This window comes from Anabrus simplex, chromosome 4, assembly GCF_040414725.1.
Source record: "Anabrus simplex isolate iqAnaSimp1 chromosome 4, ASM4041472v1, whole genome shotgun sequence".
NCBI lineage: Eukaryota > Metazoa > Arthropoda > Insecta > Orthoptera > Tettigoniidae > Anabrus > Anabrus simplex.
Genome location: NC_090268.1, coordinates 121,875,967 through 121,891,697, shown reverse-complemented (window position 1 = coordinate 121,891,697; position 15,731 = coordinate 121,875,967). Strand labels below are relative to the sequence as shown.

At 34.6% G+C, this 15,731-nt stretch overlaps 1 protein-coding gene across 5 annotated transcripts in view; it reads right to left on the bottom strand.

Moving 5' to 3' along the window:
• The window catches only part of LOC136871680 (dicarboxylate carrier UCP2), a 118,068-nt gene that overhangs the window by 16,976 nt on the left and 85,361 nt on the right, over nt 1–15,731 (bottom strand). For all 5 annotated transcript variants that reach the window (XM_067145178.2, XM_067145182.2, XM_067145181.2 and 2 more), the window contains exons 5-6: nt 5,019–5,128; nt 488–700 (exon numbers count right to left, since the gene is read on the bottom strand). In XM_067145178.2, coding sequence (XP_067001279.2) covers nt 488–700; nt 5,019–5,128 — 323 coding nt within the window. The remainder of the gene's footprint in view (nt 1–487; nt 701–5,018; nt 5,129–15,731) is intronic.

Below are 15,731 nucleotides of genomic sequence, written 5' to 3'. Positions count from 1 at the left end.
ATGGCCGTTGATGTGGTTCTTTCAACGTCACGAGACCCACCCAATTAGCCAAAGTATTTCATTTTTGTTTCTCAAATTCTGTAATAGAGAAGTGTAAATATGAATATATTTATGTCTGTAACGTACTTTATGCATTTGTTTGCTATCCGCGGTAAATAATGCACAGTAATCCACCAACGTGCGTGGTGCGTGATCCGTCTGGTGACCAGTATTACTTCTCGATTTCAACCACCGTGCAGATCATGCACCAGGCGCGTGAGTGGGATAAGTCCATGATTCGATAGAACTTGTCCTACCAACGTACAAAACTTCGATAATTACAACTTTTAAAAAGTCCCACACAAATATTTTGTTCAGGTTGGCGGGTATGTCACGCTCTGCTTATACGCAGTGAACGTGTTAACTGAATGGTTAAGTTCCTCATAAATCTTGATGCTACACAGTGTGAGTTCTGAATATGAAACAATAAAATAAAATTAAGATTTACCTTTCCATAAACCACGAGCTCCTTCCTTTGTTGCAATAGCACGATAAGCCTGAAGGGTGGATGTGTAGCGAACCCCACCGTTCACACTCTGCTGTGCTTGGAAACGTACTTTCACTACATCTGTAGGCTGAGCTAGAAGGACGGCAAGGGCACCTGTAGTAATGCCTGCAGCTACTCGAGCACCGATGTTGAGAGCTCCACTGCGCGAGTTCCCTGTAAGGAGAAACCAGTATATCGTACAGTTACAATGAACAAAAAGTTTTCATTTCCCTTCTCAGTTTTGCATCACTAAGTTGGGGGATGTTCTAGTTACTGCAATTACTTTATGAGTTTGAAAGTAAAATAAAAAAAGTGAGAGAGAAAATAAAAGCTTTTGTCAGGGTTAAAAAACTGTTCAAATTCTCATTATCAAGTGTGAAAATGTCCTTATATCTTTTAATTGAAGTATTTATTTGTATCTCTTCTTAAGTTCCAGTAAATCTAGTTCTTCCAATAATTCAAAGTCAACCAATTCTTTAACATGATTGGTTGAATACTCTTGAGTAGGCATTCTGAGTCAGGCTTCCAAATACAATTTTATTTATGTTTTATGATGATGATGATGATTTACTTTTCTACTGGAAGCAAGGCCCTTTCTATGTTGTGATACTTTGATAATCAAGAAAGGCAAAGCAATTATTACTGGGTTGCATGACATGTGCAAAGTGTACCCAGCAATTGCAGAGTTGTAGCAGATATGAACTGCATAATTTGGCTGAAGCAATAAATAATTATGAAGTATATAAAAAAAGAAAGTCAGTATTTGAATGCTAACATCCTTGGAGAATAATTTAAAGAGTTACTTAATTGTGAGGATCCTGTGGAACATTTAGAATTTGACCCTAACCCAAAAAATAAAACTCCATTGCAAAAGATTATACCACCAGTTTACAATGAAGTGAAAACAGCAATTAATGCACTTAAAAACTACAAAGCAGCAGGAGAGAATCAAATAGTAGCAAAAATATGGAAGAATGCTAATGATCAGACTATTCAAAACCTACATAAATACATCATTGATATTTGGAACACGGAGAAGCTTCCTGAGGAATGGAATACAGCGATAATCCACCTGCTGCATAAGAAAGGTGATCGCTCCGATCCAAATAATTATTGGGGGATATCCTTGCTTGATATTACATACAAGATTTTATCCAAGATTATATACACAAGAATCCAAGAACAACTCAACCAAGAACTTGGAGAATATCAGGGAGGATTTTGACCAGGTAGAAGCTGTCCAGATCAAATCCTTAGTATAAAATGGATAATGAAGCACCAAAGAGTTTGAAGTAAGGGTCTAGTCATCACGTTTGTAGATTTTAAAAAAAGCATACGACAGTATTCATCGTGAATCATTATTAAAAAGCCTTAAAGAATTTGGCTTACACAAAAAACTTGTTAACCTCATTAGTATGACTTTTAAAAATACGAAGGCAAAAGTTAAATTTAGAGGTGAATTATCAGAATCATTCACTATAAGAACTGGACTTCGACAAGGAGACGGACTTTCACCATTGTTATTTAATTGTGCATTGGAGAAGATTATGCGTGAATGGAACAAGAAATGCCAACCAACTATCAAGATCGGTAGAAATATTAAACTCAACTGCCTTACTTTTGTGGACGATTTAGCATTACTTGCTAATACAATAGAAGAGGCTAAATTTCAAATTGAACAACTAGAAATTATAGCTAAAAAAATGGGATTACAAATTTCATTTGAAAAAACAGAAATTATGCCAACTTTTAAAGTTGATTTACCAGTTATTCAACTGAGCAGTAATAAAGAGATTAAAATTGTTCAGAAATTCAAATATCTTGGGGAAATAATAACATGGAACACAAATGAAAAAGAAGCAACAGAACACAGAACAACTAAATTTAAACAAACTTACCTGGCCAACCTATTAAAAAAAAAAAATTCTTTCGATAAACGCTAAGCTGAAACACTATAATTCCATAGGTAAACCAGAGGCAACATATGCTAGTGAAACTTTATTAAAATTAAATGTAAAATCTACAACAGACAAATTACAGAAAACTGAGAGAAGAATTCTTAGAACAATTATTAATAAAAAACACCAACTTGATGGACAGTGGAGATTGTTGCCTAACAACATTGTCTATCGTGAATGTGAATCAATAATATCTACAATGCGTAAAAGAAGAATTTCCTTTTTCTGTCACATATCAAGATTACCAGACACCAGGATATTGAAACAACTATTCGATTACTTTTTGAAGAATAAAGTCAATAATAATTGGTTCAAAGAAGTTCAGGATGATTTGGAAGAATTGGGTATAACTCGGCAACAAATCAAAGACAGAAAAGAGAAGAGGATTTTGAGAACAAAAGCATAAGTCTCAAACTAAAAACAGTTGAACGGAAACAATATACTATATCGGACACACAAAGGGCTTCCAGGTCAAAGAGGATAAGAAAGTTCTGGGAGAAGAAAAAGAAGAAATTAACTAAAATGTATTGATTTCAGTGCTCCAATGTGGGCGTAAAATATGTAAATAATAATAAATAATAAATAATAATTATGCATGTTCCTACTTGGAAACCAAAACTGATGGCAGACCAAGTGCAACTAACACATAACTAACATAAGGGATAAAATGATTGGCATCAAGTTCTATTACATTTTGGGACCTTTAAGCATAAATTTGTTGCTTTGGTTGGTTAGTCAGGTGACTGATCAATTTAGTAGCCAAACAAATTATACCAAGATAGTGACGAAATAATGCACCAATTCTGAGATATGGCACAAGAACATGGATATTTAGAGAATGACAGAAGAGAAAAAGCTGTAGAAATGTTCTCAGAAGCATGAGCAGAAAAAACAGAAGAGACTGAGTTCAGAATCAAGAAGTCAGGAATGCAATACGAGTATGAAAGATTCAAAATCACACAGATGCAACCAAACTGAGATTATTTAGATGCTTGATGAGGGTGCTAAAAGAGTGACTACCTAAAAGAATCGTCAGCGAGAAGATAGAAGGAAAGAGTCCTAGAGGCAGGCCCAGAAAGTGAAAAGAATTGCAGAGATGCAGACAGAGTCTTCAGAGTAGAATGGTGAAAAGATAGGTAGAGATAGAGAGCCCTGATACATCACCAGAGGTGCCAACCTTTGAAATGAATTATCAGTAGTCGCCCCCTGCCCCGGAGAAAAATTTCAAGTTAAGTCCAAAGCATGCTCCTTCCTTCTCGATAACGATACCCCTTTTGCCCTTCCCTCTAGCAATCTATTCGAAAGTACAGTATATCATGTTACACAATAATATTTGCACGCAATCTGTTAGTTTGGTGATAAAACATTCCTTGTAGCTTGTTTCTAATGCAGCAGCTGCTTTTCAGTGTAGTTTTTCTTGAAGCATCCTTCCTACTGTAATGACATTTTCGTCTTCTGAACCATAAGTGATTCCTGTGCAGTTGTGCTTAATGTAGGCCTCACTTCTTTCTCAATATTTCTGTCAACTGTCAGGTACACTTAGCACAGCAAATACAACATTACTGAAGGATTTACAACGCTTATGGGTAGCAAAAGGAAGTCACGATCGAATAAGTATCGTTGCCAAATAACAAGCATAGATACAAGGACGATTCAGGAGAAAGGCTCGAAAGGATTGAACATTTTTCCTTCTTTTCTTTTTTTTTCTGTACAAAATTATTTTTTCATGATAATCTCAGTCAGCTTTTCCGTAGTAATTTCCCCTTTGACCGTAATTCCGTTATCGTGAGGTAAAATCCATAATAATTACGGACAATCCGTAATAGTTGGCACCTCTGCATCACCCAACCCAGGAGAAAGACAGAAATGGGATCTGAATAATAATGAGAAGAAGAACTTAGCATTAATTAGGAATAAATTTGTGAGTATTTAGCACCTGATACAATTGTAACAAGAATATCTTCAATGACATTAATTTATTACGGGTAAAGGGTACAGTCAAATGTCTTAAATTGAACCTTACGCAAGCAATTGCCACTCAGCAAGATCCAAACCTTAGCCTAGGTTTTTAACTTAACAGGTTCAAACCAACTTAGATATACCCCTTTCTGGTGGTATGACAATTTTCACAACATTACCCATTCATTTTCCCTTAATACACCACTCAGAATGCCTAGAAAACTCATGAGGACATTTTCACAAAGAAAATAATGAAACTGAATACATAACTGTGTGAATTAATTATGAATACTTGTACAATCTACTGTTTCCAGACAGTGAACACAAATGTTTCACTGCGTGTGCCTTTATATGAAATAATTAAAAACATTCTGGGTAAAAATAAAATACTAATCAGTAGACTGCACAGGAAGTTTGAAGACTTCAATGGACAATTTAGTTGAGAGACTTTTCACAAATAATGCAATTTGGAAAAAAAAAAATTGCAGGTTAGTTTTTAAAGTATAGTATTATTTGTGAATGGCTCTGAATGCTTGCATTCTTTTCCACCATTGACTGTAGTGCCGGCAGCGTACCATCAAGTAGTTGCTGATACAGCGTCTTGACAGAATCGTAGAGTCCCAGACGGACCGAGGCAAAGCACATCTGTCGCTGCAGCCCCGCGGACAGTCCATTGTACAAGCTCCTGTAATGAGAGCTTATCCAAAACCTGTTCTCCTGCCACACTAATATGCTGCTCAGCTTTCCAACCCTTCAAATGTTGTTCACAAGTTTAGCATTTTCCTATTGGCTTTCCTTCACTATTAAATTAAATTTTGATATTAGTTTAACTTATTGGTGTAAAATAAGATACTTATACACAATTTTGCTTCCCCCGATCTCCAACAATTTTGATTTCAAAATAACACAATATTGGTCAATATCATACATGTATAAAAGTAAAAAATGTTGCAGTGCTTGAGAAGGAATGTAACAAAGTGTAATTTGAAGAGTGGATTCATTAATTAATATTATGTAGACATATATGTAGGTCAAAAATGTACAAATGAAAACAAAATCCAATAATGGTGGATAAAAGGATTGAGTGAGTGAGCATGTTAACACAATAAAAGAGCCTTCCAAAAACAGGGTCAATAATGATGTTATTAGTTTTACACCCCACTAACTACTTGTAAGGGTTTTGAAGATACCGAGGTGTCAGAATTTTGTTCTGCAGGAGTTATTTTATGTGCCGGTAAATCTACTGACACAAAGTTGTTATGTGAGACCTTGAGCCAGGAACGAACCTGCGAACTTGAGCTCAGAAGGCTAGCGCTCTACTGTCCAAGCAACTCGGCCTACCAATACAGGATCAAAGGTAATATGAAAGCCAACAACATAACATAAATTGCCCTTTTACAATCTGGTGGAAGAAACTATTGTTTTCACTCAAAACTTTATCTGCAAGAAAAAGAGTACTGTTACAGTGTTGTATTAAAAAAGAGACCCCATTTAGAATATTTGGCCCAGTTTAAGATAGGGCATGTCCATACCAATCAGGAGCTTTGCTAATAATAAAAGCCATCTCATCATGGCAATAATGACTTCAAATGACTGAGTTATTACCCAACACTTAAAAAGGAAAGAAGATAGTAATTACTGAATATACCTACAATCAAAATCAACAACTGATGTGCCCTTATCAAATTTTTGATAGATTATGCTGACAAGTGAGTGGTGAAGCAGAGGACAATACATCCCATGTACGAAAACACATCACCTTATATAGAAATGCACAAGGGAAATTAATTTCTCCATTATACTAAAAGTAAAAGTAAGGGAAAATTTTCAGATGCTATGGAGAAACAGAGTTAGATTGTTTCTTAATTGCTAAATAAATTTAATGATAAAGGAAGAGCACATAATTGCCACTTGTTCAACAAGACAAGAATGCAAAAGCTGTGAAGATTCAGACTGATTTTGAAAACAAGTGCAAGTGCACTCATATTTTGAACTGGTTGGTTTCCAGTGGATAATATGCCAATGAGATATGACAAGGCACCATTTAGTTGAAAGAACTCATATTCCTTGTGTCACTGATAAGAACAGAAGCATTGCTGAAGTAATTACAAAAAATCAGATAAAGTAAATATTTGCTATCTTGTGAATTTACTGATTCTGCTATGAAATTTTCTTTGTCATCTTCTAACTGTAGGTGATGATTCAGCAAGCACAAAATACACAACAGCCAACATAGTATAAATAAGTTATGATATCAAAATGTTTGATCTCCAAGGACAAACTAATTCTAGCAGGACAAAATTATATTTTATGCATCTTGTGAACACAAAGCCTACTCTGACATTTTCTTCATCAAGGTGTATTGTTATTTTCCTGTGTCACTGATATGTTGAATTGGAAAAAGATACACTGTTTGCTTTGAGCAGAGGAAAAAATATATAAAGATTTTTGTAACAGTTTTACTTAATAACTATCAAAAGTCCTAAAACCGACAATAAGAATCAGCATTTCGAAATAAAAACTGCATGATTATTCACTTGACAATCATTTAAGTTGAGAAGGTTAAAAAATTAAGAAATGAACCTTGTCGCTAAGTGGGAGAAATGCTGATAAACAAGAAGACGTGTAATTTTAGACAACTAAAAGGCAAAATCTCTATCACATGTTGAAAGATTCTGCAAGATCTTACGTGAATAACTTGATGAATACATAGACTGATCACTCGACGTTAATTTTAACTGCAATTACAGTCTGGTATTTTGCACAGATCTACTTCAAAGTTACCTTGATGATATTATGTCCGATAATGGAGAAGTATTGCTTATGTGCTATTCAAGGCTGTGTTCTTGAACTCCTGATTGACGTATACAAAAGAGAAGTAAGCAATTTTTCTACATATCCAGAGATGCCCAACCAACACTTTTTTTTTTTTTTTTAAGGTTAAAGCTTTGAGAATTTAAAGATAGACGTCACCATAAGAGCATGTTAGGTATAGTTCAGTTGAAGAAATTATTAAATCTGTCTGGTCTTTGGAAAAGGACACGTCCAGGAACTGATTTGTTGTGAAGTCTTGATAGTGTTATTTTCAAAGAAATTGTTGATTTTAGATAAAATGTGAAGTTTAAAGACAGTAGTAGAAACAACTGTTCCTTTGAAAAACAAATTGATGAAATAGAAGTTTAAATTATGTTTACCATCCACTGATATGTTGAATTGGAAAAAGATACACTTAATTCATTCACCTTCTTTTGACACTATTCCATTTTATCCTTGAGCATGCATGGCCAATATTGTTGTATAAGTGATAAGGAAAGCCTTCGTAAATTTCAAGAACTATAATTTTGTATGATGATAATAATAATAATAATAATAATAATAATAATAATAATAATAATAATAATAATAATAATAATAATAATAATAATAATAATAATAATAATAATAATAATATTTCTCACTTCTGACAAGAGAAGTAATATCCTCATTACATGAATCACTTCAATAAATTAGGAAACTGCTGATTTTTTCATACATCAAGTGGTGGAGATCTAAAAATTAAATAAGAGACTTATCTCATATCATAACAAGACATACTAGAGCCATAGATAAGGAAGCATTTAAACCTGTACTTATGCATTGAAAATATATATCTTATAACGTGAAGCATTTTGAGAATAGAAGAGGTGAACCTAAAAAGTACCATAAATGAACCATTACATTTAAAGCAGAAATACAATACAATACTATCAGTAAAGATTTTTTTTTTGGTTTTTGTTTTTTTGCTAGTTGCTTTACGTCGCACCGGCACAGATAGGTCTTATGGCGACGATGGGACAAGGAAGGGCTAGGAGTTATAAGGAAGCGGCCGTGGCCTTAATTAAGGCACAGCCCTGGCATTTGCCCGGTGTGAAAATGGGAAACCACGGAAAACCATTTTCAGGGCTGCCGACAGTGGGGTTCGAACCTACTATCTCCCGAATACTGGATACTGGCCGCACTTAAGCGACTGCACTATCAGGAAAGTAATTTATATTATTTCGGTTATATATTAGCTAAAGTTCTACCTGAATTATTAGGAGATTAAAGGAATTACAACTTTGTTGTCTTTATGAACCCCAAAAGGAAAGGATGGACAGATATGATAATTTAAAAATATTACATACTATGTAATAAAAGGAAGGCTTCTCAAAAGGAGAGGAAGTCAAAGGAGAAAGCTACTGACATGCAGAAGTGAAAGAAACCCTAAACATTTAACACCAGATAATGTCAGATTCCAAAGAGAAAAAGAGTTGATTGGATAGTTATGAAAAGCAAAATGGCATGAGTTCATAGAATCAAAGCTGAACTCAAGCTACTGTTCATGTTCATCCTTCATTCATTTACCTGCTAGGGCCTCATGGAAAGCAGGAGGAGTTCATAAAATCTGAAATTTTTCAGGAAATACTGGATTTTAAAGGTAATTCCTTTTTTTAAAATTTCAATACAAAACATGAAATAATTTATTACAGTGTTCAAACCTGTCTTCTACCAATCAAAGTACATAGTTTCAAATTCCCTTTAATTCCCTGTTTTAGAAATATTTCTTATTTTGGTCTTTTTTTGACAGAATATCACAAAAATTTATGCTAACTCCTATTTCTCCCCCACCCAATAAATCTATATCCTGAGGCAAGCAAATATGGTACATGATAAGTACTGTTCATCTTCTTATTCTCCTAGATTCCTACAGATGTCAGAAGTCTACCAGAATCAAAGAGGAAAGGTTGGTTTTCTCTTTTGCTCTACCAGGCAGCAATTATTTGAACCTGATTCATGCAAATTGACAAATTATGCCAACAAGAACAGTTACCCCGAAAGCTTGTGTGTAAGAGATGTAAAAAGCTTTCACGTATGTACATTAACTTGTCACCAATGCTATAGGCCCTATAGAAACATTGATTTGTAGCTCATGCTGCATCAGTGAGATCTGATCAGAAGCATATGGAAAAGGTTCTGTATAATTTGTTGAAATTATTTACTAGATTTAGTCCTTTATGTGAACTAATTATGAACAGTTTAAACTTAGTGCCTGTGGCAAAGGCAATGGCAAAGCAGTATCCAGCTACAGAATGCAGTAAACTGTTTCAAGGATGATTTCAAAGTGGCAGTAAGACTATCCACTGTTCCTTGTGTGACATCAGTATTAAAATGAATAACACATATAAAAGACAGTATAGTTCAACAGATTTTCAATGACTGCTGCTGCAAGCTCTGGCCCCCAGGAGTTCCATACAAGAAAATATAGCATGCTGTTACTGACCAGGCATCGCACATGGTCTCAGCATTTCAGTAGCTGAAACTTCTATATAACCAACTTCCATCACGTAACCTGTGTTGCTCACACTTTACATATGGTATGCAAAGCAGTCTGAGCTGAATACCAGACAGCAAATTCCTTCATATCTGAACTCAGGAAGACACTCATTAAGGCTCCCTATAGAATATACCATTACAGAGAGATCACAGACTTGCCACATGGAAATGTAAAGAACTTCATGGGTCATTCATACAGATATCTTCACAGAAGGCAGAAGAGAACAGAAACAGAACACTTTCTTCACCAACCTTAAGGGTGCCTTTGTACAATGCAGCATTCCCATTCATCATCATCATCATCATCATCATCAATGTCCCACTCCAGTCGCCTGGGTGTGGTTTCCCATTCACAAAGTATATTTGCTTCCAATGAAGAATTTCTTTGAAAAGTGCACAGAAAGATATGTCTTGGATGAAAGCACTCTGAGAAGAAATTACTTACAGCCAACATATGAAACCAATGCAGAAAATATTAAAGAGATAATAGGATAATAACATGTATTATTTACAGAAGAATGGAAAGACAAGTTGAAACTGAGTTGGCAGAAGATCAATTTGGCTTCAGAAGAAATGTGGGAACATGTGAAGCAATCCTGACTTTACGTCTGATCTTAGAGGATCGAATTAAGAAAGACAAGCCCATGTATAAATATGACAAGCAGATTAGAACAGATGTAGGATTTAGTAGTTATTTAGAAATGAAAAGGTTAGCACAGGCAGTGCCAATACCTTATGAGAGACTTGGTCTCTATTGCAAAACTGATGCCTGCTAGGCCATCAAATGATGTGCACTAGCCATGCGTCTTGGTAGGTATGCTTCTTACCAACTGATGAGCCCACAATGGCACACTGGGGTGAAACACTGGCATTTGGGACCAATATTTCAGGTTCTCTTTGTGAATTAAGATCTACATCATCTGATGGCCTACCAGGCATCAATTTTATAACAGAGACCAAATTGCTCATAGTGCATTGGCACTGCCTGTGGCTCCAAGTAGCAGTGGCCTCTACTATATACGCTTGCCACGCATCTTAGTAGGTATCTATTTACCAACTGATGCGCCCACATTGGCACACTGGGCCAAAACACTGGCAACCAAGAATGAGTTATCAGTAAAATTTAAAATGTCATTATATTGGAATTATGCATTCACTTATTTGGGACACATATTTCAGGTTCCCCTGGGAATCAAGATCTACATCATAACTTTAAAGCTGTCCAGGAGAGTTCAACAGAGTTTCAATGACTGCTCCTGCAAGCTCTGGCCCCCAGGAATACTATACAAGAACGTATGGCAAGTTGTTACTGATCAGGTCCCACACATAGTCTCAACATTTGGGCAGTTGAAATTTCTATATCCCAATCTCCATCACGTAACCTGTGTTGCTCATGTTTACATAGGGTGAAGCAGTCAGAGCTGAATACCAGACAGAAAATTTCTTCGTATCTGAACTGAAGAAGACTCTTATTAAGGCTCCCTATAGAATACACCAATACAGAGAGATCACAGGCTTGCCATTGCCCAAGTTTCCCTTTATAACCAGTTGAGGAATGTGGACTTCATGTGTTGTTTTTCTAAGTAAGAATTATAATAAGATTAGAGTTTTTGTTGTGCTTAGATGATAGAGCTGTAGGACAAGCAAAGGCTTTATGAGGAATCTACATTTGGAAAGTGAATTGTATGCAGTGCACTCCTTCAAATTTCTGCTGGGTGCCACTATGAGGCAACATGGTCCAAGAAGTGAGGCAGAAGTAGTGAACAGCATGTTGGATAGATTTGCTAAAACAAACTGAAGCAAAGTTTATAAAAGAATCCAAAACTAATAAAGTATGCTGAAAAAAAAAAAAGCACATTTTCACTGCTGGTTTCAGTTGATGTTGAGCAGTCATTTCCTGGATTCAAAGAGACAGAATGTGACTTTTATTGATATGTTGAATGTGATAAGATACAACACTTTTCTTATGTTGTGAAATGATAAATTGAAGATTGTGTGTACTATGTGTATCTATGAAAGTGGTGAAGTGTTTTCAATCCAAATAGTACTGTTTGGAGGGAGTAACATAGTCCTTTATAAGTCCCATTTTTTTTTCAATTACTTTCTTATTTGTCCTTTTTTGATTAAAACTTTTCCTCTTAAAATCTGGTTTCTAGTCATTGCCAAAGTAATAGAATCCACAAGAAGAAAGCCAGATAAACACAGGAAAAGGGAAGAGATGAAAAGATAAAGATAATATAGGTGGCAAAAGATGAGAAACACAGGGCAAACACAAAAGAAGAAAAGGAACCCAATGGGTGAACATACACAATGAAAAGGAACAAAGAAGGTTCTTTTTATCCTGCATTTCCCATATGAGGATCTGTCAAGACAGGCCTACAGTAAGTGTTGAAGACTGCCCTCCTGATAAAGATGGGAAGCACGAGCAGCTTGTTGGGAGGCTGAGAAGAAATAGATACAGAAGGACTGGAATTGATGTGTTCTTTTTGGATGAGGCCTGGTTTCATCTTAATGGTCGTGTGAACAATCATAACTATTGGTGTGCAGAAAACCTAATGGTGTTTATTATGTCCCTCATTATGAAAGATGACACGTCCAGCTTCTTTTATAACGTAAGATTTCATAATTATAAGATTGTATACACGCTTAAAGCAGGACGGCCACGTGCAACACGCGCGACAAATGTTGTAGTGTAGAGAAGCGTAGAGTAGTGTAGTGTAGAATACAAACACTGGGTTTATAAGAGAGACCCTGTATGTGTGTTTATTGACTAGTTGACTATAAAATTCCAAGATCACTTACGTGCATCATCCTCTCAATCTCTTGGCATAAGAAAATTAGAAAAGCAACCATCCTCAATAGTCGAAAACTACTACCGTACTTTAACTCATCCTCATTACTTATGTTACTTTCAAAACTTCCAAGCTCCTATTATTGAGGTATATAGGTACGCACTCTCACACTCCTTGATGAACCACAACATTTGGACCATACATTTCATTTTCCGTATTTTCTATATTTGCAAGGCCATTGCATTAACCAGCCAACTCAGAAAATAATGTTGCTTATGGATGCTCACAGTCATGAGTGTCCCATGCTGCCTCCCACTCTACCCCACTAATGGATAAGATGCAACTTGTTTCATGTAGCTTGTCGCTTACAATAGCAAATACAGTTTTACTCAGTTTGCTGATTTATTCAGTGCAGTAAGCAGGTGTATAATTTTAGTGATAGTAAAGTGAGTGATGGGAAAAGACAAAAAGAAAGTTTTTAACAATCCAGCAGGAACTCTGTGTTAGATAAAGGTGAATCTGTGCAATTAATACATGTCATGAAATGGGAGTCGAGAAAATTATGGTAAATGATTGGTGGTGTAGTCAAAAATATCTACAGGACTATTTTGTATCAAGGCAATCACATTGGTTTGTAACCACTGTACACTTGTATTATTTTTTCATGTTTAAATAATTTGTAATACTGCAGATTACTGTGCCTAAACAAATTTTATATGCCGAATACGTTTCAAAATATTGTTAAAACGTGGCAAAATATGTTAAGTATGCCATTATAAATTTCTAGATAGGCCCTTTATTTTTATATTGTTGGTTTATCGAGTAAGTTACTGGTTTCTGTATAATCCTGAAATAGTATTATGTTAGTTAGTTTTAATGCCAGAGATGGTAGAAAATCTTAAAACAGATGAACTTTAACATCTTTTGTCTCTCTCTTCATCTCCTCTAATAGTAATTTAATTTAAATCATAGAAATGGGAGTAAATAACTGAAGGAAATTTTTAATACCCACTTAATTAGTAGGCCAAGAACAGTGAAATGTCAAGTTCATCAATAGAAGTAATAAACCACAAATTGTGAAATTGTAGTTAATGCTCCTAATTCTTCACAGAAGTATGGAAGAAGGTGAAAGAAATAAAAAGGAAGGAAAGACAGACATTAATAGGCTATAAAGTATATTACCATCCCATATTACCCTTCTTTCTTATCTTTTGTACACAAGAGCAGATATCAGAGGATATTACTTAGAATAGTGTAGCACTTCTGATAAAAGTGCGCACAATTTGACAAATAAATAGAAAATAAATTTTGAAAAAGTTCATTACCATATTTACAATGTAGATTCCTTGTGTTGGTAAATGAGAATCATGAATTAATGAAATGAATGAATGAATAAATGAATGAATGAATGAATGAATAATAGAAAATCTTATTATTCTGAAGTTATAATTGATAAAAATTAGAATTCTCTCACTGAGCCAAACTTTTAACCAATTTTCTTTCTCTATCTTGAACTAATGCATCTTCCATTCATTCATTTTCAGTACCCAACATACAGAAATTCCATTTCACGGAGAATATTTACATATGCTTCCTGATAAGAACTGAGAAAGAAATCGGTAACAAAATTTTTACCCGATGGGAACTTGTAAGTGTTATGAGACAATACAACGCCCAGAATGTTTAAGTGATACTGGTTACAGGTTACTATCCTAGTTAATCATAATACTAGATAAGAATGGCAAAATGTATAACCCTGATACAGAAAGAAAGTCGACTACATATTATTTTGTTCCAGGGGCAGAAATTTAATTTAATACTTATCCTCGTTTCCTTCTTTTTTTTTCTTTTCAAGGATGTGTCAGAAGTAACAATCACACCATAGAAGTAATACACAATGTTAAAACCTAAACATATTATTTTTACATTATGTTTTCATTTTTTGCATACTTTCCTCTTTGGATAACATAAAAGCCTCTGATAGATGAAAACAAAGCAGCTGAAAAATTCCTGAGGATCTTGTCATGAAAAAGGCTGTTAGACACAATCAGATTATGAATGTGTCATATTAGAGTTATAAGTGATGATCCATAATATCCTTCTTGTACCTATGCCATTTCTTTTTTTTGATATTAATAACATTAAAAATATCTTTCTAAATTCTACATTCCTAATGTCTGTTGACAATGTAATATTGTTAATATGAGTAAACTCTACAAAGGACTGTTTGAAACTTCAAGAAGACCACCAGTGCCTTGAGGTACCAATATACTGCTAACAAAATGTACTGAAAATTACCCATGATGAGTGAAAATGTTTCATGCTGGCAAAAGAAAAATTTAATTTGAACATACATTCAATTTGGAAACTATTCTCTCTTCTATAAAGTAAATTAATAATTGTGAACATCTTGAAATTGTCTGTAAATGATCAATTCTTTCAGAAGCTTGGCTGAATCACCAGATATTCTAAGGAGTTCCCTGATATGATAACTTATAAACTACTTCATTTATCAATTGTGAATGCATAAAAATTAAATACCTACATGGAGTCCTGCATTTCATACCTCTGTTTACAAAACTGAATTAATCCAACATTAATTCTACAGTAATTTATTTTTTTTATTTATTTACAGTATTCATTTATTTATTTTAACATTTTGACTGAAATCATCCAGTTTAATGCCCTGGAACAGTCATGAAAATTGCATTATTGTCTTTCAGAATGTTGTAATGATTTTCATTTATTCATTTTAAAATGTTAATTTTGTCTGTTGTTCAATTTTATCCCCCATTCTCATCACATTCTGCTCAACATTTTTCCTGAGCATAACATTGTCATTAGAATTTTGTCTTAGCGTGAATGGTTTTGTGAATTATCTTAACATTCTGATCAAAGCAGTGATAAAATTTATTATCAATATTTTGTTAGATTTCTTTCTCAATGTTCTCTCAAGATATGCATAGTTTTTGTTCCGCTTGAACAACAGGAAGTCCTGTATGCCATAACCTTATCTTGTCCTTGGTTTCCTTTATATTGCAAAATAATATAACAAATGGATCCCAAGTGGCAAGTTGTGCTAAACTGTTCTCAACAGATGAAAGGTTGGTCCCTACACTCAAGAGAGAAGAGTTGTTCATCCCA